This window comes from Rhinatrema bivittatum, chromosome 4, assembly GCF_901001135.1.
Source record: "Rhinatrema bivittatum chromosome 4, aRhiBiv1.1, whole genome shotgun sequence".
NCBI classification, from domain to species: domain Eukaryota; kingdom Metazoa; phylum Chordata; class Amphibia; order Gymnophiona; family Rhinatrematidae; genus Rhinatrema; species Rhinatrema bivittatum.
This window is the reverse complement of record NC_042618.1, coordinates 291,347,290-291,372,794: the sequence shown is the minus strand read 5'-3', so window position 1 is coordinate 291,372,794 and position 25,505 is coordinate 291,347,290. Positions and strand designations below refer to the sequence as shown.

General features: G+C 43.5%; 1 protein-coding gene across 3 annotated transcripts in view; it reads right to left on the bottom strand.

Annotated features, from left to right (window-relative positions):
• KATNBL1 (katanin regulatory subunit B1 like 1) overlaps window positions 1-25,505 on the bottom strand; it is a 271,601-nt gene that overhangs the window by 223,650 nt on the left and 22,446 nt on the right. For all 3 annotated transcript variants that reach the window (XR_003856488.1, XR_003856489.1, XM_029600186.1), the window contains exon 2: window positions 17,769-18,012. Coding sequence is in view for 1 of the 3 variants with exons in the window: in XM_029600186.1 (XP_029456046.1) it covers window positions 17,769-17,900 (132 nt within the window). In the remaining 2 variants the exon portion in view is untranslated. The remainder of the gene's footprint in view (window positions 1-17,768; window positions 18,013-25,505) is intronic.

The window sequence follows — 25,505 nt, the reverse complement described above, 5'->3', positions numbered from 1 at the left end:
TCGGTGGTGGGAAAAGTAATGGAGTCACTGTTAAAAGAGAGAATAGTGAACTATCTACAGTCAGGAGAATTAATGGACCAGAGGCAACATGGATTCACCAGGGGAAGATCCTGTCAGACAAATCTGATTGACTTTTTTGACTGGGTAACCAAGGAATTGGATCAAGGAAGAGCGCTCGATGTCATCTACTTGGATTTCAGCAAAGCTTTTGATACGGTTCCGCACAGGAGACTGGTGAATAAAACGAGAAGCTTGGGAGTGAGTGCCGAGGTGGTGACCTGGATTGCAAATTGGTTGACGGACAGAAGACAATGTGTGATGGTAAATGGAACTCTCTCTGAAGAGAGAGCGGTTTTAAGCGGTGTACCACAAGGATCGGTTTTGGGACCGGTCCTGTTCAATATCTTTGTGAGCGACATTGCGGACGGGATAGAAGGTAAGGTTTGTCTTTTTGCGGATGACACTAAGATCTGCAACAGAGTGGACACGCCGGAAGGAGTGGAGAGAATGAGACGGGATCTAAGGAAACTGGAAGAGTGGTCAAAGATATGGCAGCTGAGATTCAATGCCAAGAAGTGCAAAGTCATGCATATGGGGAGTGGAAATCCGAATGAACTGTATTCGATGGGGGGGGAAAGGCTGATGTGCACGGAGCAGGAGAGGGACCTTGGGGTGATGGTGTCTAATGATCTGAAGTCGGCGAAACAATGCGACAAGGCGATAGCTAAAGCCAGAAGAATGCTGGGCTGCATAGAGAGAGGAATATCGAGTAAGAAAAGGGAAGTGATTATTCCCTTGTACAGGTCCTTGGTGAGGCCTCACCTGGAGTACTGTGTTCAGTTCTGGAGACCGTACCTTCAAAAAGACAAAGACAAGATGGAGGCGGTACAGAGAAGGGCGACCAGGAAGGTGGAGGATCTTCATCGGATGACGTATGAGGAGAGATTGAAGAATCTAAATATGTACACCCTGGAGGAAAGGAGGAGCAGAGGTGATATGATACAGACTTTCAGATACTTGAAAGGTGTTAATGATCAAAAGACAACGACAAACCTTTTCCGAAGGAAAAAAATCAGCAGAACCAGGGGTCACGATTTGAAGCTCCAGGGAGGAAGATTCAGAACCAATGTCAGGAAGTATTTCTTCACGGAGAGGTTGGTGGATGCCTGGAATGCCCTTCCGGAGGATGTGGTGAAGACCAGAACTGTGAAGGACTTCAAAGGGGCATGGGATAAACACTGTGGATCCATAAAGTCAAGAGGCTGCCAATGAAGAGTGGGTGACTCGCCAGAATGACGGCTACTGCCTGGAGTCAATACCCTTATTAAATAAACATACACAGGCTTACTGTGACTCCAAAATCGCTCTAAGCTTCAACAGCAAGAGGAAATGTGGAAAAAAGGATTCACACTCACAAAGAGGGGAGTAGCTGGCTTGTTACGGCGGTTACTACCCCAAATCAAATAAGCCTGATACTTCACTTTCAATGCATATACAGCATAGTTCTCTGATTCAACGGCAGGGGAGAAGAAAAACTCGGTGACTCCAAAATCGCTCTAAGCTTCAACAGCAAGAGGAAATGTGGAAAAAAGGATTCACACTCACAAAGAGGGGAGTAGCTGGCTTGTTACGGTGGTTACTACCCCAAATCAAATAAGCCTGATACTTCACTTTCAATGCATATACAGCATAGTTCTCTGATTCAACGGCAGGGGAGAAGAAAAACTGATACTTCACACATCCAGAAAAGAGGGTTCGCACTCGCAAAGCAGGGAGTAGCTGGCTTGTTACGGCGGTTACTACCCCAAACCAAATGTGCCTGATACTTCACTTTCGATGCATATCCAGCATAGCTCTCTGCTTCAACGGCATGGGAGAAGAAAATCAACCAATAAGGGCTGTATAACAGTCTGGGTAAAACAAATAAACATGGGTGCAGATTGCTTATTGCGGCGGCTTCTACCCCTAACTAATCAAGCTAGATATTTCACTTGGATGCAGCTCCATCACTGCTCTCTACATTAAAGGTGGGGGTTGAAGGGAAATAGAACCAAGAGCTAAGAGAAACAGATAAGTATGAGAGAGAAAATTTGCGGGGCAGACTAGATGGGCCATTTGGTCTCCTTCTGCCGTCATTTCTATGTTTCTATGTTTCTATGTTTCTATAAGTGAAAAATGATAGGGCGCAAAATCCCACAAAAAGGCCCGTGAGCACTCGCCCCGTAGGGCGTCGCAGGCAGGAAATAGGCCCATCTTCCCACGCCAGTGATGTCCAAGCAGTGCACAGAACATGTCAGCCCATATGCAGAGTTCCAAATCCCCTGGTACCCAAACCCCTTACCCACATTGATATGATTCGCCCTCCCCACGCAAATCATGGCGGGGGAACCCAAAGAACAACACCGGCAGCTCCTACAGACCGCCGCTCCCGCAGATGTGCCTTAAAACGAACAATAGGCAATAGGAACATTAAAATATGTAAAAGCAAACAATGAAAACAATTGCAGTAGAACACGTGATAGTAGCACAAAACTTTGAAACATGAACACAATCATGACAGCAATATCATCGATAGGTTGACACAGTTTAAACTGTAATAAACTTTAAAGTACAAGGAACCCATCAGCCCTTCTCGCCCTGAGGATGTCCCTTCCACGACTGTTGCCGTCGTAAGCGGCCCCGACCCGGACCCTGCCGCTGCCATCTCGGGGTGGAATCTACAGGCCGTGCAGCTCGAGGTTGTACTGGAGGAGTAAATGGGGCCTCCAGGCCCGCTTTTTTAAAGCACTCCACCGCTTCTTCCAGGGAACGGACACGGTATGTCACTCCCTTTCGCTGGAAAATGAGAGCAAAAGGAAATCCCCAGCGATATCGAATTTCTTCATTACGGAGCGCTGAAGCCACTTCCCGTAGCGAATATCGCTTTTGTAGCGTGGATGGGGCCAGGTCATTGTAAATAGAAATGGGGTTATTTTGCCATGACCATTGCTGCTGCGATCGCGCACATTTAAGGACCTCCTCCTTTACCTTATAATGATGAAACTTAATTACAATGTCTCTCGGCTGGTTGTCTTTGCGCTGGCCCAGCACTCGGTGCGCCCGCTCGAGATCTATGTCTTTTCCGCTGTCTGGGGATGTAGAGGGTCCCTGAGCCAGTATAAATTTGCAAATGGCCGCCGCAGTTTGCATACAGTCCGTGTACTGGTCAGTTTCGGGCACCCCCCGCAAGCGGAGATTCGCTCTCCGTGAGCGATTCTCTAAGTCTTCAAGCTTGTTATGCACTTCATCCAGCTCTATGGACATTTCTTTATTTTGAACCGCCAAAACTTCAAGCGCTGCATTTTGAATCTCCGCCCTAATGTCTAGGTCGTCTACACGATGTCCCATAGAGTTAAGGTCCTCCCGCAACTCCGCCATGGTGGCTAGCAACTCCGCCTTGTGAGCTTTAAGGTCTGCCCGGAGTTCGATGAACCATGTGCGCATCTCCGCTCGGGTCGGAAAATCGGGGGCCGTTCCCGTGGTCGGCATCGCAGCAGCCACAGCAGTGCTCGCCGAGCTGACCGCGCCAGTTTCCGCCTCGTGGTTATCCTCGGCCTGGTCCTCCTCGGCCTGCATAATCTCCGACGCCACCCTACTAAATGAAAACTGTTTTAAATCAGTTGGTCGTTTGCGGGTTGCCATCCCGGGATGTTCCCCTGTTCAGAGAGCCTAGTCAAACTTGCACACTCGCAACCTGTTTCCAGCTATTCGCCTAAATGCTGTGAATGGGAGCGGAGCAGACGTCTCAAGCAGCCATTTTCCAGCGCTGCTCAATAGCGCCCCCAACCACTAGCCTTTCAACTGGATCTCCCATCAGCTAAGTCCACGCTGGGAACTGTCTACTGGACCAAGGTACTCAACCGCTAACCTTTCAGCTGGAACTCCCTTCAGCTAAGTCCACACCAGGAACCGGACCAAGGCACTCAACTGGGGGAGGGATCGAATGGATATCACCCCAGGAGAAACTTGACTGAGGGAGGGACCTTTTGGTATCACCTCAGGAGAACAACGAATATATAGTCTCCTTAATCTTTCTCTTTTTTCTTTTTTTTAACAATCCGCCAGTTGGGCGATCCACGTCCACCTTCTGCTGGAGAATACTGGAAAGGCTGATGTCACTGCAGGGATTTTTTAACTGTGATGTCAGCTTTGCTCCATTTCCATCTGCTGGAAGAGGTACCTGGTTCTGGATTCATCTGTCTGGACATTAAGAAATATACAAATTCCAGACCATGCTAAATGGGGGTAATCAGAAACAAATAATACAAATAATACAAATTGGAGTACTTTTCAATCTTTACCCAAATCTCTAACTTACTATCTTGTCCCTAATAAAAGTCTCAAGGTGTAAAGGATCAGTAAACACGAATCTCATCTCACAAAAGGTAACCAGACATTTACAAGCATACTTAAGGAAAAAAATGGCACCCATCTCAATAATTCAACTTTTTAATTGTAGAAATTGCTTCCGATGGGCTTATGTTACTCTAGAAAGAACAGAAAATACATTAACTCACTGATCAAAAAATCTATCTTTATAAATACAGAATTTTTGAAAAATAAGATTTTTGTCCTGCTCAACTGAAAAGAAAACAAGGAGGGTAGCCCTAGAAGAAATATCAGTGGAAGATTCCAGGAAGTCTGAAAGGTTGGGACTCTCTACCACTGGGGAGTCCACAGCTCTTTCCTCTACTGCTGCTACTCTCCTACTTTTAGGGAGGAAATATATATTAGATAGTTAAGGACATTTATATTCTGGAATGGCTAGAATATCAACTAAATACTTTTTAAATAATTCAATAGCAGAAAGCAATCTTGTCTGGGGAAAGTTTAAAAATCTCAAGTTTTTCCCCCTAAAACTGATTTTCTAAATGAGTACTATTATATTATATTTAATGTGAGCTTGTAACAAACTCTGTTGAGATTTGACATTAGTGAATGATTCATCTAATGCTTTCCAACGTAAATCCTGCTCTTGTAATTTATTTCTAATAGTTTTAGTTATTTTGGAACTGGGACAGTGAAGTGGACATAGGCTTATCAACCTGATTAACCACCCACCAGATGTACAACAAAGTAACGTCCTTAACATCAGAGGAATCCATAGGCAACTCTGAAAAAGTCAAAACATCGGGTAAGGGGATTGAGAGGAGAGCCGATGGCAAGATTTACGTTTACACCCTGTTCGAATGTAAACCGGCATGATGTGATTTCTTCATGAATGCCGGTATATAAAAAAACCTAAATAAATAAATAAATAAATAAATGATTCCCCTTCCCTGTCCACCTACCATAGCTGAGGCAATGATGTCAGATGGAGTTCCTGGGCCTGCCTATAACATCCAGACAGATGTGGCGCACCCACCGGCATGGGAAAGAGTACTGATAGGCTCTGTGCATTTCTCGCACTGGTCTGTGACCTGTAAATTGGCTTTAAACATGAGATGCAGAGACAGATATGCTCTCCAGAGAAATTTATACTGCATCTCCCAATAGTACATATTACTGGTCACCCGTGAAATTTGCTTAAAACAATTCTGGATCATAACTGGTGAAATGGTGAACACCCCGTCTCTGTTCCATCTCTCCGTCAGAGTTGTACTAGTATCCACAGATACGGTTCTTTTTAATACCTTGTGAGCCAGAGCCATAGACAATTTCGGTGGTTTCTCCAACTGTAACATTTGATTCAGAGCCTCAAAGACCGCAGGTCTTTTACAATTAGATGGCAAGGATTTAACAAAATGTTGTAACTGCAAGTAGGGAAAAACCTGGGAGGCTCGTAACGCATAAATGCCGCGTAGCTGAGAGAATGGGATAAGCGCCCACTTCCCGTCCAGGAGCCCAGCGTGAACTGTGTATTACCCTTATAGCAGGGGTCGGGAACCCATGGCTCGCGAGCCAGATATGGCTCTTTTGAGGGCTGCATCTGGCTCGCAGACAAGTGTCGCCACACTTTCCAGTCCCCCGCTGACCCAGCTGCTCCCCGGTCCTCCTCCGCCCGGGCTTAAAATGCTGTCAGCCCGGGCGGAACGCGGCAGGACAGCTGGAGTCAGCGGCACCGGCGTGCTCTCTTCTTCCCCCCCCCCCCCCGCTGCCCGGAAGAGGAAGTGGTGAGCATCGGGTGCGTGCGCGGGAAGAAGAGACCATGCTAGTGTGGTCTCTTCTTCCCGCCCCTCCCCCCCCCCCCGCGGCCTGGAAGAGGAAGTGGAGAGCATCGGGTGCGTGCGCGGCAAGAAGAGGCCACGCTAGTGTCCGAAAAGAAGACTGCAGCACGGCTCGGAGGAAAATGAAGAGTTTCAACCGCGGCCGATGGGACTCCGCCTCCGCGAGGGCTGAAAATGAAGGAGGTTAGCGTTGGGAGGAGGCTGCTGCTGCCGCGAGTTCCCGGGGTGGGGGGGAGAGAGAGTGAATGAGCAAGCAAGCATGTGTGTTTGAGATCCTGTGTGTGTGTGAGTGAGAGATTGCATGTATGTGAATGATTGAGAGCCTGTATATGTGAAAGAGAGTATGTCTGTGATTGAGAGCCTGCCTGTGAGAGAGAGAGAGCATGAATGTAAGTTTACCATTGGTAACCTGTATGTGTAAGTTTGTGATTGAAAACCTGTTTGTGTGAAAGAGTATGTGTGTATGATTGAGATCCTTTGTGTGTGAGAGAAATCATGTGTATGTATGATTAAGAGCCTGTGTGTATAAGTAAGAGAGAGATCATGTGTGTCTGTGTGTGATTGAGAGCTGGTTTAGGTGATGGAGCATGTGAGTATGTGATTGAGAGCCTGTGTTTAAATGAGAGAGAGACCATGTGTGTCTGTGTGTGATTGAGAGCTGATTTAGGTGAGGGAGCATGTGATTGAGAGCCTGTGTGTAAATGAGAGAGAGGACATGTTTGTAAGCATGTGAATGAGAGTCTGTGTGTGAGAGAAAAAGACAGCATGTATTTATGTGATTGAAAGCCTGTGTGTGTGTGTAAGCGTGAAAAGATAGACAGCATGTGTGTAAATGTGTAATTAAGAGCCTATATAAGTGAGAGAGAAAAAACATGTGTATATGTGAGTGACTAAGAGCATGTGTGTAATTGAGAGCCAGTGTGAGAGAGAGCGCTGGTATGTGACTGAGAGAGGAGAAAGTTCCAAGCAAACCACCCCGCCTCCTGCTAATTCAGAACAATCTCAGGACACCTGGATATCAAACATTCCCAGGTATGCAGAGCAAAAACATTTTTGTATCCTTATTGTTTTTCATTACTGGGTCTTTGTGTCTGCTATTTTGAAATATTTTGTTGGTATCTGGAAATGTTTTATATGAGTTTTTAATTATTGGATATTCCACTCATCAGCTGTTTCGAAATATGTTCTTTTTGTTAGTACAGTTTTACTGCTGATGACTTTATATTTCTTGATTTGTTTTATAAGGATGGGTGATGTTTCTTTTTTCCTTTGTTACACTGCATACAGTGACTCTGGCTTGTTGCAGTTTCCAATTCAGTTTTTTCTGCATGCTTCTTGTTATGCGTTTTGGTCTCTTTATTCTATGTTAGGTGAGGGACAGCACGTGATTCAGGTGAGGTTTTCTGCTGGCGTGTAGTTTCTGTGTAGGACTCTATAGCAGCCTGACTTGGTCCGTTTTCCTAATAGGAGATGTATTGGTGTCTTAAGGCCTGGTGTGATCTTACATAAAATGCACACATTTACTTGTATTTAGTTTTAAACATATTGGGGCGGATTTTCAGAGCCCTGCTCGCGTAAATCCGCCCAAAACCGGGCGGATTTACACGAGCAGGGCCCTGCGCGCCGGGAAGCCTATTTTACATAGGCCTCCCGGCGCGCGCAGAGCCCCGGGACTCGCGTAAGTCCCGGGGTTTTCGGAGGGGGCGTGTCGGGGGCGTGTCGGGGGCGGGCCCGAACCGCGCGGCGTTTTCGGGGCGTGTCGGGAGCATTCCGGGGGCGGGCCCGGGGGCGTGGCTACGGCCCGGGGCGGCCCGGGGGCGTGGCGGGGCGTGGCTACGGCCCGGGGCGGCCCGGGGGCGTGGCCGCGCCCTCCGGACCCACCCCCAGGTCGCGTCCCGGCGCGCAGGAGGCCCGCTGACGCGCGGGGATTTACGCCTCCCTCCGGGAGGCGTAAATCCCCCGACAAAGGTAAGGGGGGGGTTTAGACAGGGCCGGGCGGGGGGGTTAGGTAGGGGAAGGGAGGGGAAGGTGAGGGGAGGGCAAAGGAAAGTTCCCTCCGAGGCCGCTCCGATTTCGGAGCGGCCTCGGAGGGAACGGGGGTAGGCTGCGCGGCTCGGCGCGCGCCGGCTATACGAAATCGATAGCCTTGCGCGCGCCGATCCAGGATTTTAGCGGATACGCGCGGCTCCGCGCGTATCTACTAAAATCCAGCGTACTTTTGTTTGCGCCTGGAGCGCAAACAAAAGTAGGCTATTCGCGCTCGTTTTAAAATCCGCCCCATTGTATGGCTCTCATGGAATTACATTTTAAAATATGTGGCATTTATGGCTCTCTCAGCCAAAAAGGTTCCTGACCCCTGCTGTATAGGGAGAAGGTAAGCGCATTGGGACGGAAGGTGTAACAATCTGCCCAGTTGTTTCCAAGCCTGCCGCATAGGTTCCAGTAGAGTGTGTTGCCTCAGCGCCTCTGGCAAATTGGCTGCCAGCACCTGCAGTATGAATCTTAAGTTAAGGGGTGCCACCAAAGCTTGGTCAGCATTAATATTTGTGTAAGTGGGGGAACCCAGGAGCCATTCTCGTACTATGCGAAGATTGCTAGCTAGATTGTAGAGTGCCAGATCCGGAACTCCCAGTCCTCCCCAACCCCACCTCTCTCTTAGCCATTTCAGGGGGATTCGTGGCTTCTTACCTCACCAGATGAATCTACAAGAGTTTATCCAGATCGGAAAAATCTTTCTGCTTAACATGGAGTGGTAAATTCTGAAACACATAGAGCCATTTGGGGAGTACAATCATTTTAAAAATATTAATACACCCCCCCAGCGAAAGTGGCAATTCCCTCCAGGCATGCAGCCTGTCCCGAGTGTGTCGGAGGAGTGGGGAGATATTGAGGGCTAATAGCGATGTAAGATCCGTGGACACTTGTATCCCCATGTATCGAATAGAATTGGGCGCCCATCGCAAAGGAAAGGGTCCATCCTAGCTCTCCCAAGTGGTGGGGGGATAGCTCAGGGCCTCTGATTTATCCCACTTTATCTTGAGTCTCAAAAAAGTCCCAAAGGTGCTGAAAATCTGTAGTAACGGAGGGAGTGATCGTTTTGGAACGGTCAAGAACACCAGGATGTCGTCTGCAAAGGCCGCATATTTAAACACTTGCCCCTGTAATTGTAAATCCCTTTGACCTCTGAAGTGGCTTGAATGGTCCTAAGCAAAGGTTCAAGGGTCAAAAGGAATAGCAGGGGGGACAAAGGGCACCCTTGCCGAGTCCCCTGAAAAACTGAAAACTGCGGGGACTGCGAATTATTCGCTACAGTTGAGGCAATTAGGTCAGTGTATAGTAATCAAACATTGTTTAGGAAGAACCCCTCAAAACCAAAACAGCGAAGAAGATAAAACCTATAACTCCATTCCACCCGATCGAAAGCCTTTTCCGCATCCAAACTGACTACAAGGTAAGGGTCCTCCACTCTCCTACAGAGCGCCATGGCGGTCATTACCAAACAAATATTGGTAAGGCCATAACATCCCCGCACGAAACCCACTTGTCCTGGCTTGATCAAAGCAGGCAAAATGGTGGCCAGGCGCTCTGCTAAAATCTTGACCAGCAATTTCTGGTCAAATTAATAGAGAAATGGGGCGATAGGACGCCAGGGAGAGAGGATCTCTCCCCAGCTTGGGAATCAACGTGATGTGGGCAGTATTGGTGGATGCAGGATAGGCCCCAGATTATATCAAGGTGTTGAATGTGGAGAACAATAGGGCTCCCAGCTCGTCGGACAGAGTTTTATAGAATTCCGCCGTGAATCCATCTGGGTCTGGGACCTTTAAACTAGGTGCTTGCCTAATAGCCTGGATGATCTCCTGTACAGTGATGGGACAATTTAATCGGGCACACTGTTCTGTAGTCAGGCAAGGTAGCTCCACTCGTGAACAGAATCGTTCACACCCCGCCATGTTCTCCCTGTCTGAGGAATAAAGCTACAAATAAAACTGTAGGAAACTGTTCAGGATTGCAGGGGTGTCATTGATCACCCGCCAGCTGGGTTACGTAACGCCGCAATATGTCTCGAATGATGCGCCATTTGAATTAAATTGGCCATCATCTTTCCCGCCTTATTATTATATTGGAATAACCGATACTGATAACAGAGCAGACTTTTTTTTTGTCCTCTAATGGATCAACGTGTTTAGCGCGGCTTGAATAGTCAACAGCTTTTCCCGATTGGATCGTGTATGTGAATGTATGACAGTTCGCTTGGCACTATGGAATTGGGCCATCAATGATAGTAGGCATTTGTCCAACATTTTCCTGCGGTGTGCTAAATAGGAAATAATATCTCCACGAATCACAACCTTATTAGCGTACCAGAAGAGGACGGGGTCTTCCACATGTTCCTGGCTGAATTGGGAGTAGTCACGCTACTTAGACCGAAGAAAGTCTCGAAAATGGTTGTCCTCTGCCAAAAAATAGGCAAAACGCCATATTTTAAAAGAGGAGGGCAGAGAGGGCCATGAGAGCTCAATCCAAATGGGAGCGTGATCCGAGATACTGATTTCCTCTATCTTAGTGTCGCTAACTTTAGAAAAAGCGTGAGCACTAATGAAAAGATAGTCTAATCACGAGTGAGAGGCATGGGTCCGAGATAAATGGGCGAAATCAGTGTCCGTGGGATGGAGAGTCCGCCACGCGTCCACCAAGTGTAGGGTATTTTCTAAAAAAACAATGCCCTTTCTGGGTTGGCGGGTCCTATGCTCGTAGGATGTATCTGAGTAAGGGTCTCTAACTGCAATGAGGTCTCCCCCACGATTAATGTATGGCATGTGTAGGCCATAAATCTCCCGAAAAAAGGTGGGCGTATAACTATTTGGTGCGTATAAATTACATAGTACCAATGGGGTATGATAAAGTTCTGCTACCAATATAATGTACCTCCCGTGTGGGTACTTCAGCTCTTTTGGGATGGTAATGGGAACCCTCTTGTAAATTAGGATGGCAACCCCCGCTGATTTTGTGGAAGCGGAGGCATAGTGTACTGCACCTACCCAGCCCTGTCTCAGTTTCATGTGCTCATGATCTGTGAGGTGGGTCTCTTGCAGGAATGCTATATCTGCCGATCTCCTCCTCAAGGCTGTACGGATCTTAGTTCGCTTAACAGGGGAGTGTATACCACACACATTCCAGGAAATAACACATGTCCCTAGGGACATCGGTACCTGAACCTAAAAGTTGTAAAGTGGAACATTGAAATCCATAGTAGTGGCGGGTGCACCCAGCAGAGGCACTCCCACTCTTCACCTTGATCACGACATACCTCCCAAAGATAATGCTCCAACTTGGGCGGCTTTGCATAACCATAATCGAACAATAAGGTATAAAAGAACCCAAAACAACCCTCCCCACAATCCCCTCCCCCCTCTTGCCCTTTCCCCCCTATTCCCCTTAAGATTTGCGACAACAAAGGGAGATCACTACCACGCATTCGGGGCCCTCCCCCTGCACCCGACCCCCACCCCGAAATAGATTTAACTAAGTAGCATGGAAAGGATATATAGGAGTTCCAAGCATATTATGGAGCGTGTCTTTTTTTTGTGAAGCCCATAAAAAAAGAGCAGAACAATCTCCAAAAGCATGGTCCGCCCTAGCATACTGAGTGAACACAGGATTATAATGTGGCAAAAGGTCCATGTCCACTATAATGCAGATTCTGCATGTCCCCCCAGAAGTCTGCACTAGTGATGGTGGGCATTACTGCCAGCGATCCCTATGATAGCCTTAAGATGGCCCTAGGATAGGTAGTGGACCCAAAAAGCAACAAGGTAGGCGATCCAGTAAAGCCGTGAGGAAGCAACAAAGTGGTGGATGCCACAAGAAAGTCTTTTTCAAGTCTTTAATAATGGAGACGTACAATATCATATACAGCCTGTATATATATCCAGCTGTATATATATCCTGTATATATAGCCTGTATATATATCCAGCTGTATATATATCCAGCTTTACTGGATCGCCTACCTTGTTGCTTTTTGGGTCCATCCCTGTTAAGGGCGATGTCTTTTTCACCATGGAAAGACGTCCTCAGCTTTACAGAAGGCCAATTAAATGAACTTCTCCCCCCTGAACCTTTTTTCAACAATGATGATGTCTTTGATGACTTTTTGAAAAAGTGGGAACAAGCTATCAATTTGAGTAAGAGTCTCATTCGGAGCTCTTTACATGCTTCATCCTTATTGGAGTACTGCCGGTTTAAGAGGATACCAAGAGGGTTGCGCATGAACAAACCGCCGAGTATGTTTCGTGAAGATTCAGAATTTATGGTTGGCTGGGAAGCTATCCTGAATAAATGTTCCCTGGATCTAATGATTCTGATCATCAAAACCTCACAGAAGAGGGAAGAAAGATTGAAGAATGAATTAGACACTCAATTAGAGTTTCTGAAAAAGAATGATATATGTTTTGAAATTATTCATGAAGACTATAAGAAGAATCTAGATTCATTTACAAAAGAACTTAAAGCCTATAAATTTGATAAATTCAAACGAGATGAATTTGACTATAAAAATAATAATATTTATCCATGGCATTATTCGAAGAAACAAGGATACAGAAATAAAGAGAATTATAGATCAAACCAAGCAGAAACTACAAATAACAATGATAGGAATGAAAAAAGGATCCAGGATAGCCCCAAAATAAATATAAATGCGAAACGTATACGAAGCAATAACGATAATGAAATAGAACCTTCGGCCTTTTTATTTACAGATGCCCCTTTTGACATACCCAAACTAGATAGACCAGTCACCAGATTACATGAATTAGATAAACTTTGGAAAAGGGACTCAGTCAGAGAAGAGACCATTGTACCTAGACCATCTACTTCTTTTTTCAGAGGGAGGGGGGAGTGGAGAGGAAGAGGAAGAGGGAGAGGGAGAGGAGGAAGGAGGGGCAGTTTCAACAGCAATTACAACCGCTATTAGGAGTAGAAACATCAAAATTAGAGGTGAAAGATAGGGTAATCAATATTTCATCCAAACAATTAGATACACACCAAATTAGTGCATTAAACAAAGGTCTTTCCTTTGTTCCCACCCCATATTACGATGCATTCTGTACTAGAATTGAGCTTTTTAGATTCACTAGGAAATTGAAGATAACAGAATTCTTTTCTAGAATAGAAAATAGCCCTAGCATTGATCAATCGATTGTGAAGAAACCCAGTAAATGGATCCCACCTGGAGTGACCAACCCAATAATTCATACTTATGAAACACTTGTTTTGAAAGAAATACAGCAATTAGAGGATAAAGGTACCAAAAATAGATTTTACAATTTGACCAAAGAGGAGAAAGAGGCTATTTATAGTCTAAGAGAAGATTCTAAGATAGTGATCAAAGGAGCAGATAAGGGTGGTTGCATCGTGAGTATGGATTTGGACAAATATATAGCAGAGGTCGAAAGACAATTATCCGATACATCCTTCTATTCGAAATTAGAAAAAGATCCTACAGATATGATAAAAAAAGAGATTGACAACCTATTATTAATAGCTGGGAACAGAGGTTTTTTAACCCACAAAGAATTAGAATTCTTAAAAGTTAATCATCCAAGAATGCCTATCCTATATATTTTGCCAAAAATTCACAAATCCCTTATTGATCCACCAGGAAGACCAATTGTATCAGCCATAGGATCATTATTAGAACCTCTGTCAACATTTATAGATTCCTTTCTCAAACCTCTCATTGTGAATATGCCTTCGTATATAAGAGACTCCTCACATTTTATTACGATTTTAGAAAATATGGTAGTTCCTGAAGATGAATTAATTTTAGTGACATTGGATATAGAATCCCTATATACGAATATCCCACAATCGGCTGCATTGGACATTATCACAAAAGTTTTAATTGAGAGAACAACACACAAGCGTATTCCCAATGAATTTTTAATTAACGTAACAGAAATAGCAATCAAAAAAAATTTTTTTAATTTTAATAAAAAGATATTTCAACAAATTAAAGGAGTTGCGATGGGGTCTACCATGGCCCTATCGATAGCTAATCTGTATGTGCCCAATTTTGAGCAAGTTTTTTTTAAAGGATCATGATTTCAATGACAATGTTTTTTTATGGAAGAGATATATTGATGATGTTTTTATGCTTTGGAGAGGGAATGATGCATCACTTTTACGTTTTCACTCATGGCTGAACACTTTAGACCACAATTTGAAATTCACCATCATATATGACAAACAAAAGATATCGTTTTTAGATATTCAAATAACATTACAAAATGGTATATTTAGTACAGATATTTTCAGGAAACCGACAGATACCATTAAACTTCTACACTACAAGAGCTGTCATAACAGATCTCTGTTACAGAATCTCCCTTATTCTCAATTTTTGAGATTACGAAGACTGTGTGCTGATGACTCTACGTTTGAAACGAGAGCATCAGAAATGACACAAAGATTTATAGACAGGGAGTATCCAGTAGAATATGTTCATAAAGGTTATCTGAAAGCACGTGGTCAAAACCGTTTGGATTTGTTAAAGAAAAAAAGAGAAAAAAATCAATGGACCGCATGGTTTGTCCTATAACTTACACTTCCATGTCTCATAAAATCATTAAGATTTTAAGAAAACATTGGCCGATTTTACAGGTTTTAACTGCTTTCAAAAATAAAGAATTACTTATTGCTAATAAAAAAGATAAGAACCTCAAAGATTTGTTAGCACCATCTACATTACCGAATAAACGTAAACAAGATATTAGACCACCGGGCCACCTCCCGTGTGGGACATGTTCAGTTTGTAAGGTCAATATGAAAACCTCAGTTTTGACAATACCAGGGAAAGATAAAGAATTTAAGTTAACTTCATACACAAATTGCAAAAGCAAAGGTGTTATATACGCTGTGTTCTGTCCATGCAATTTAATCTATATAGGGAAAACTGTGAGAGAATTTAACAAAAGAATAATTGAGCATAGACGCAACATCAATCGGTCAGTACCTGCAAAACCACTAGTAGAACACTCCATTTTAAAAAATCATAAATTTAATGACTACAAGTTTTGTGTTGTTCAACAACCATTACCTAATCAGAGGGGAGGTGATTTTGACACATTACTTTTACAATTAGAGCAAAGATACATCTTTGATTTTAAAACCCTTACCCCTGATGGTCTTAATAATGATACTGACCTTTCAGTTTCCTTATAAAAAATTCATTTTTATGTGCACATATGAATATTTATTATGTTATTAGATTATTAGTTTTTTAGTATTTTATTTTTTATAAAAACAACAAATACAATATTTAATGAATATATTATTATTTATTTTTTAGGATTTTGTCTTATCAACCCAAATCCAAAAAACTTTTTTTAGATCTGGTGACACTCTTTAATAGAATATAACCCCCTTTTTGTAGAAGTAAAGACACTTGGCAGTACATTCAAATGTCTTTATTAGAATTCTGCATTCTTTCAGCTCTCTTCATTTAATATAGTATAGGTTCTGATCATTCAAATAATTTTGAATACACACATTCAGGGTATTAGAACCAATAAGTTGACATTTTGTAGTCACGGTATGATCAATCGAATTGGTCGTAGTATTAGTCGAATGTTAATGCATAATGTGATTTTGGCTTTCAACCCGTTTTTTCTTACTTGCTGTGTCCCTTCATAACCGGCAGTTGAGTTTATCCACAGTATTAACACAGTTCATATTTTTACTCCAACGTATAGTGAATGTATTATTTTGCATTAATAGTTCATATTTAATATTTAATTTTGTTCATTATACATGTTTTGCATTATGTTTCAGCACAGTAGGATGTCCATTGGCTTAACCGTGCCTTTTTAACAATCCCCTAGGTGGTTTTGGCGCCGAACCCGCCTTTAAGTGATTGCTTAACCACGCCCCCTTCAATGATTGATTGGGCGTTTTTGGCGCCAAACCCACCTTTAAAAGAATCTTGTGTCGGCGTCTCAGTCCTTTAAACTTTTTGTGAGAGGAGACGGACCGTGCCGGTGTGTAAATGATATGTAAGTTGTTGCACAGTATTTCAACACGGTTTACAGATATTTTACTCTTCACTAGGATAGGTAGGATCTATTCCTCATAATAGAATGTGATCGCAGGGGAATGCAGTCTGAAAGAACCGCTCAGATAAGTGACCAAAGAGCTAGGCAAGTGCAGGAGTACCGGGACAGCTTGCCGCTAAAGCACACTTCATTCCAGATCAAGTCAGGGAATGTCAGTCGCGTTGTGCCGGTTTTCTGTTGGTTTTCCTGTCGGTGGGTATTAAAGAATTGCTGAATTTCAGTGGTGTATGTGAACTACCAGATCCCTTCTGCAGTCTGTATCCGAATTTTTGCAGGGTAGATCATGATCGCCATAAGCCCAGGTCGAACATCTTGGTGCAGTACAGGGCTAGTGCCCGACGTTGCGCCAACAGGGAGGTCGAGAAATCTTGAAAGGCCAGCACCTTCTTGTTGTCATGCGTCAGTGATTTCCCCATACGAATAGCGTGCAGAATCTCCGTTTTATGTGCAAAATTAAGTAACTTCGCGATTACTACTCTCGGTCGGTCTCCGCTCGATCTCTTGGGACCCAAACAATGAGCACGCTCACCCGGTGCAGGCCATGTGCGCTAGACAAGTTGAGTTCTTCCATAAGCCACGTTTCTAGGAACCGGGGTAAGTTACGTTCATCCAGCGATTCTGGCAGCCCGACAAATCGTAGGTTGGATGCCGGGAGCAGTTCTCCAGGTCCTCTAATCTTTCAGCTTGTTTTGTCAGTGTGGCTTTCAGGGTGAAGATATCGGCCTGCACCGAGCGGAGGCCATCTTGGTTATCCGAGATGCGCGATTCCACTTCATTAAACCTTTTTTCAAAGCTTGCCATACCAGCCAACAGTTCTGTCAGTTTCTCTGAGATCTTTTTTAATTCTGGGGCCAAGGCTTCGACCACCACGCTGTCATTTCAGCCAGCGTTGCCGGTGGCGGGGACGCGATCTCAGCCAGCCCTACGTCTTTCTCAGCAGGCGGCTCAGTCAACCAGGCCTTGTCTCTTTTTTTGTGGTTCTGGATGCCATCGGGCCACCAAAGGTTGTCAGTATGCTGTTACGGGGTCGATTAACCGAAACCACGGCCTGAATTGTTGTTTTGGCTGAGTGGGATGGGTTTGGATGCGGCAGTCAAGCCCCGAGAAAGGAGTTCACATCTGCTCCTTTCAATGCGTAACATGATCTCCCATTAACATATCTAAAAGAAGTATTGTCCCCCCCCCTCCTGTTTTACTGTATTTGCTATTTTTTCTTCCGTTTGAATTTTTTTATTCCTGACTACTTTCTAAGCTTCTCTTAGCTTTTCCACATCTTCCTTTTTCTGTGATCTCTTATAGTGTATAAACACTATCAGTATCAAACAGTAACTGAGGAGGCCCAAAGTGAACATATTTGTGACCCAAACTGCAGTAAGAGAAATTATTCTAAGCTTTACATGGAACAATGAGACCCTGAGCTTTTAGATTCAGGAAAATATGACTCACCTCTGTAAAGAAGCTGCTGTACTTAGAAGATGGTCCTTCAGTCTGGGAGGAGCTGGAGTCACTGGAATTTACCAGTAACATCCAGCGGTCACTCTGGAGTTTTCCTGCCAGTTCATTCTCTTTATTTGCCATATCACAAGCCCTCTAGCTCTGAGCAGCTTTCTTGATGGGCCTTGAGTCTGCAGATGCCCTCTCTTCTGCAGCAGAGTGCTCTGTGTGAATTATTCACAATCTGACTCTTGGTCTGCAAGAGATAATATATGGATACAGAGAAAACCAAACTTCTTTGAAAACCAAGAACATGTATTTCAATTATTAAGACTATTTATAGTGTATAAACAATTTTACAAAAATATGAGTCAACTGCTCATACCTAATAGTTCAATAATAAAAAGCTAACTTTTGACTTTTGAACAATAGTTATGTTCAACATATTGGTTAAACTATTATTCACTTGAGACCAATTCTGTTAGATCTTAAGACAGCCCGATATCATATGGTACAACACAATCTCAGATCATCCAAATGCCATTTGTAAATTGGGATACATGTGAATTTCTTGAGAGAAATATAATCTATTAACAATACTATATTTATATATACAGGGAGTTTCACTCGAAAGAGGCCCCGAATACCCTGTAAAACTCTCACTAGGACGAAGCAATCTGAATGAAACAACATGCAATGTGTTCCTCAGTATATGGAACTTCGAACAAGCCAGGATGCCCCCGCGTCAGAGTGATGGGGTAGGTGCCGGACAGCCATCGCGATGTTTAACCTCTGTTTGCGAGATGAAGCAACGTGTCATACATCGGCAAAGAGCATAGCAAAAACTGAGTCCTTTTTTGGCAACAGGGTAATTTCAAAGGGGCTTTGGCCACCACAGTCGCCAGATCTGACACCACCAGACTTCTTCCTTTGGGGTATGCTCAAAGGAAAAGTCTATTGGAACAAGCCTCGCACTGTGGAAGATTTAAAGGAAAACATCCAATGTGAAATTGCTGCTATTCCCCTTGATATGCTCGCAGATATGTTCAGGAACATGGAGCGCCGCGTCAAAATGTGTCTGGCAAAAACCGGTGATCACTTCCAGCATCGCATGTAATGCAAAAGATTACATATATGTCAAGGTAAGTATCATATTTTTTTGGTTCAGATTGCTTCATCCTAACAGAAGTTACAACAGAATATTTGGGGCCTCTTTCGAGTGAATCTCCCAGTACTATATTTACATATGTAATTAACATATTGAGAAGGATCTGGTACCTTTTTGATATAACCACTATACATATAAATATTTATATTAGATATGTTAGCGTCAGAGTATTTGCACTCTTTTTGAAAAATGCTGATATTTCGTACCATTTAATATTTTTCAATTCATGACCAACCTCTAAACCTACTGCTGTTCAAATTACTGCCAATGTCTCCAATTTGTAAATAAAAAATCATTCATTTACTACCAGCCCGGTTAGCTCAGTGAAAGTGCCATGCAAAGGCACTTGTTTGATCCTCCTGCTCCTGGGTTGGCTGGAGATGCTGTGGAAGCAGCATTCACAGCCCCTAAGGTCATCAGCAAAAATAAAGTTGAGATCAACAACCAACCACAAATAAACAGGCTAACAAAGGGAAGGTAGAAAATGTTGACAACGTCTTAGATAAGGCTGAAGAAGACTGATGTCAAATAATCAAGCACTTTAATGAAAGCAGCAATTCACGCAGAAGTTACAAGCAACTTTACAGTAGATATATAGAACACAGCCCCACTGATGATGTACATATTTCATTAGTTGGTTGTGATATTGTCGTCTCCAACAAAAAATCTAGGAGTAATACTTAACTTCAAATTAACTTTACAAAACTATATAGCTGCAGTCACAAAATCTGCATTATAGTACTTGGAAACTTATTCAACAATTACAATATTATCTACAAACAGCAAACTTGACATACATTGCTGCAGCATTACTTATGCCAAACCTAGACTATTGTAATCCAACCTTAGTTGGCCTACCAAAGAAGTCTCTGAAATATCTTCAAAATACAGCAGCCAGAATTTTAGCAGGTGTAAGAGTTAGATATCCTACTTTCCAAGTGCTCAAAAGTTTACAGTGGTTGCCCATCCAAGCCAGGATTCTATTTAAGATAGTTACTTTAGCTTCTAAAACGTTGCATGAAATGGTTCTGGATTACCTTTGAAGAAGATTGTGTAATCACATGCCTGTTAACTAAAATAATTTAGGTTAGCTTTACATACCTGCTCCCTTAGAAATTTTAAATCGATAACAAATTAACAAAATTATGATGCAAGAAGTAATTCAGCAGTGAGGGAGAAGCTTTCTAGTCTTTTGCACTGAGTGCCACATGTATGATTATCTTCCAGCTGGTGAGAGGTTGTATGTGTGCGCTAAGTGCAAGGAGCTCCAAGCCCTCAGAGAACGGGTCCGAGGCTAGAGTGGCAGACCTGGAGGAGCTAAGGGAGGCAGAGAGAGATCTATACAGGAGACCTTCAGGGACATAGTAGAGAAGTTCCACCTCCAATCTGGTAGCCCCTGTGCTGCTTTGGAGGAGAAAGATCATCTGGAAGGAGAGCATCAGCTTGATGAGGCAGGAAGCAATCCTGTAGCTAAAGCCTGCCCTCAAGGTGATATAGTATCCTTTTACTCTAAGAAGGTCTCCAGGGGCACATGCCCAGGAGGGAAGGGTTAGGACGGTCGTTATAATTGGTGATTCAATTATTAGGGAGGTTGATAGCTGGGTGGCTGGTGGACATGAGGATCCCTGATAACTTGCCTGCCTGGTGCGAAGTTGGTGGATCTCACGCATCACATAGTAAGGATTTAGACAGTGCTGGGGAGGAGCTAGCTGTCTTGGTACATGTGGGTACCAATGACATAGGAAAGTGCAGGAGAGAAGTTATGGAAGCCAAATTTAGGGTTTTAGGTAGAAAACTGAAATCCAGAACCTCCAGGGTAGCATTCTCAGAAATGCTCCCCGTTCCATGTGCAGGACCCCAGAGGCAGGCAGAGCTCCAGAGACTCAATACGTGGATGAGACAGTGGTGCAGGGAAAAGGATGTTTTGGTTTATTAGGAACTGGGCTTCATTTTGGGAAGTAGGGACCTTTACCAAAAGGATGGGCTCCCACCTTAACCAGAGTGGAACTAGGCTGCTGGCACTAACTTTTCAAAATGGAGATAGCACAGCTTTTAAACTAGATGATGGGAGAAAGCCGACAGTTGCTCAGAAGCGAATGGTTCAGAATGATGGAGAACACTAAGGGGCAGATTTTCAAGGGGTTACGCGCGTAGGGGGGTTACGTGCGCCGGGCCTCTTTTCAAAAGGTCCGGCAGCGCGCAGAAAGCCCCAGGACACGTGTAAGTCCGGGGCTTGAAAAAAAAGGGGGGGGAGCGGGCCGGAGCCTCCAGGCACAGCGGCCATTTGCTGCTGTGCCCGGTATTGTGGGTGACCCCTGATACATGCCAAAGTGCCGGCCTGTCTGAAGGGGGCAGGCTGGGGGTGTAGTCTGGGCGAGGAGGGACAGGAGGTGGGCCAGGACAGCACCATTAGCTACTGTCCCAGGGAAAGGCGCGCTGGCAGCCAGCTGGTGCATGGAGTCTACTACTGCTCAAAGGAGCAGCAAGGTAAATAATAAAAAAATAATTATAATAGCTAGGAAGGGGTTAGGGGTCGGGGAGGAGAGGAGAGGAGAGGAGAGGGCAAAGGGTAGGAAGGTTAGGTAGGGGTATAGGGAACTGGGGAAGTCCTACTCAAGTTGCTGCGCATAGCTTTTAAACTTTACCCCCGTGCGCGTCCCGACCCACCCGCACATGCGCGTGCCGATGCACATGTTATACACACAGATGCACGCGCACACGTTTTAAAATCTACCCCATAGTGTGTCTGGATTTCCAGAAAGCATTTGACAAAGTCCTGCAGTTCTGGTCATCACGTCTCAAGAAAGATATAGCAGAATTAGAAAAGGTACAGAGCAGGGCGACCAAAATGATAAAGGGGATGGAACAATTCCCCTATTAAGAAAGGCTGAAGAGGATAAGACTCTTCAGCTTGGAGAAGAGACAATTGAGGGGAGCTATGATAGAGATCTATAAAATAATGAGTGGAATGAGTAAGCGTTAATCAGTTGTTTACTCTTTCAAAAAGTACAAAGACCAGGGGGGATACAGTGACGTTACTAGGTAATACATTTAACTAATAAGAGAAAATATTTTTTTACTCAACACATAATTAAACTCTGGAATTCATTGCTAGAGGATGTGGTGAAAGCTATTAGTGTAGCTGCGTTTAAAAAAAGGTTTGGATAAGTTCCTGGAAGAATAGTCCATTAACCATTACTAAGGTAGAGTTGCAGAAATCCACTGCTCATTCTTCGGATAAGCAACTTTGAATCTATCTACGCCTTGGGATCCTGCCAGGTACTTGTGACCTGGCTTGGAAACTGTTGGAAACAGGATACTGGGCTTGATGGACCTTTGGTCTGACCCAGTATGGCAAAGTCTTATGTTCTAGCAAGGCTTACTGAGTATCCCTAATAAGTCTGTTTGATTTTTCCTTCTTTGCTCCTAAACTGTGGAACAGATTTCTTCATGATCTACATTTACAACATGATTATTAATCATTTAGTATGTGTTAAAACCTGACTATTTAAGAAGGTTTGGGGGTTTTTTTGTTTTTGTTTTTTTTTATTTTTAAACTATGATGGGAAAGTCATTTCTTATTTTTTTTTCAATTAGAAATTTTTATTGGTGTTTTTTACAGAACCACAAATAAAAGGGCATCCAATATGGAAAGTTACTGCTATTATAACAATTGGAATGTTTCAGTTACATCCAAAGTTTTACATAAAGTCCCTCCCTCCCTCCCCCCACCCCGTCGTGCATTCAAAATTGGAAATATAGTGAAACATTAGTACATTAAAATGTATAACACCGGACAGAGCATTATAAAATCCCAATAATCAAAAGAAGAAATGAATGAGATCTCAACTTATTCAAAACATAATTATGAGTTAGTCTGTCTCCAATTCAGGTAAGGGTCCCACAAAGACAGAAATCGATTGCGCTTTTGATGTTTTAAAGCGGTAATTTTGCTCAGAGCGCATAGCCTATCCATACGAGAGATCACTCCCTGTCTTGTCAGCAGATGATCCTGCCTCCAGAAAAAGGCTATCTCCATTCTTGTGGCGATACAGAATTGTTGAATCAAGACTTGGACATATGGATCTTCAGTGGAGAGTGGAAGGTTCAATAATGCCAATTCCCTGGATAACTCAGTTTTCTGTAAAATCTGAGTTGGGATGGTGGATATCTGGTACAACAATATCAAAATTAATGGTACATCAGGTATGTATTAAACACCTCAAAGGTTTTCTTAGCCAAATATCTGTAGGGCCCTTACTTCGAGGGTCTGTATTATGCGACAGACTCTACTATTGTGCAGGGTCACCTTACTTTAATTTTAATTTTCAATCGTCAATCCTAAAGTAGATTATATATCCTTTTTGTTGAAATTTTCTTTATAATAAAATCAATCATTAAATGTCACGCAATCTCCACAAGTACAAAAAGGGGACACTAATACTCATCTACTCCATTCCTGGTAGTTCACCCGACACAGCTGTGTTTCGGACATCATCGTCCTGCTTCAGGGGGTATCCTTCAGTATCTCCTTATGAGAGCGTTGTCACGGAGCCTTCTTTAATTTGTTGGCTTGCTTCTTCTTTTTAATTCCACGACAGCCCCGTTGGGCTGCGTCTGCTCTTGAAATGGCAACCACCTGCAGTGATCCTTTTATACCCTCAAACCCGGAAGTCTTCTTCGCCGGAAGCCGTAGTCTTCTTTCACGTCCAGTGCTCCCGTCTGAAACGGAAGCTGTTCAGGCGGCAACCACGGTCTTCTATCACGACCGGTTTGTTGCTTTTAAAGACACACGCTATAATATAAGCTGCATTCCATATTATGTACGCCGTCGAATCCAGTCTTCTTTCACGTCGTCTGCATTTGAATAAACTCCTCCTCTTCCCCTCAATTTGCCACTCAGATCTATCTTCACGTCATCGAATATCTAATCGAATTTATATTCAATACTTCTTTCATGTTTCATCCTAAAATCCAGATCCACATGTATTAGCATAGTTATCCATCAATAGGACGAAAAACCTCCGTCTACAAATTCAACAGTGTCTGCAAATTCAGCTCCCGTTAGTCTCCTCCTCGCACTTATATTGACCCTTCCTTCCACACCACAACTGTTACCACTTCTTTACACGCTACTAAATGAGCGAGTACCAGTTCACTTTCTCGTTTAATCCTGCTGGATCTACTGTATTTAAGCAATAGATCCAATATTGCTCGCGCATGTTTAAACGAAGTTGGATATCCCCCCCGCGTGGGTCTAAGCACACCTGTTCAAGGACTAGCCATTTTAGATCCGTAAACTCATGCTGTTGTCTAATGCAATGTGGTACCATCGGCGCAGTCACTTTCGCAGTTCTTATGCAACTTCTGTGCTCAATCAGTCGAGTTCTTATTTTGTGTTTAGTGCGGCCAATATACAGCAATTTACACGGACATTGAATGGCATAGATCACTCGTTCAGACTCACAATTAGTGGATCCATCTAGTCTGAAGATTTTGTCAGAATTAGGTGCTTGCCACTGATTCCCTGTCAATGCCAAGGTGCACATATCACAGTGACCACACACTTGGTGGCCACCGGAAGACTGGGGTACAATTGTGGACACAAACGTGGATTTAACCACTATGTCTCTAATGTTTTGGCCCCTAAAAAATGCAAACCTTGGTTCGATCTGGAAAATGGGATGGAGGGTCAAAACATGCCAATGTGTCTTAATAATGTTAATTAGTCTACCCGCTTGTTTCGAGTACTGGAGGGTACATGTAGTTGTCTGGGAGAAAGGGCGTTTTTGGTATTGTAATAGAAGGTATCGGTTGGCATATAGTGCCCTTTTATATGCCTTTTTAATAATTGATTTCGGATATCCCCTTAGAACAAATCTATTTGTTAGTTCTGCTGCTTGAACCCGAAATTCTTGTACAGATGAGCAAATGCGCCGCAATCTTAAGAATTGAGAAATGGGCAAGCCGTTCTTTAAACCCAAGGGGTGGACACTGGAGTACTTCAAATAATTGGTGCGATCTGTCTTTTTCCTAAACAGGGTTGTACTAATACCGTCGTTGTTCCGTTGAATCAAGATATCTAAAAACGCTATGGATTGGCAATCGAAGTGTGCTGTAAATTTTAAATTATTGTTCACTGTGTTCAACCAAGTCAAAAACAATTGCAGATTGTCTACAGAAGACACCCAAATAAAAAATATATCATCAATATATCTTTTATATACTCACATGTATTGGTACCAATGTGATTTATATAATATTTGGGTTTCAAAATCACTCATATAAAGATTAGCAATATTGGGGGCAACTGTGGCCCCCATTGCTACACCCTTGACTTGAAGGTAAAGTGTCTTATCAAATTTGAAAAAGTTTTTGAACAAAACTAATTTCAACAGATCAAGTAAAAAATTGGTAGGTTCAGCGTGTGGACGTGGGCGAAACTGAACATAAGAACATAAGAACATAAGAAAATGCCATACTGGGTCAGACCAAGGGTCCATCAAGCCCAGCATCCTGTTTCCAACAGTGGCCAATCCAGGCCATAAGAACCTGGCAAGTACCCAAAAACTAAGTCTATT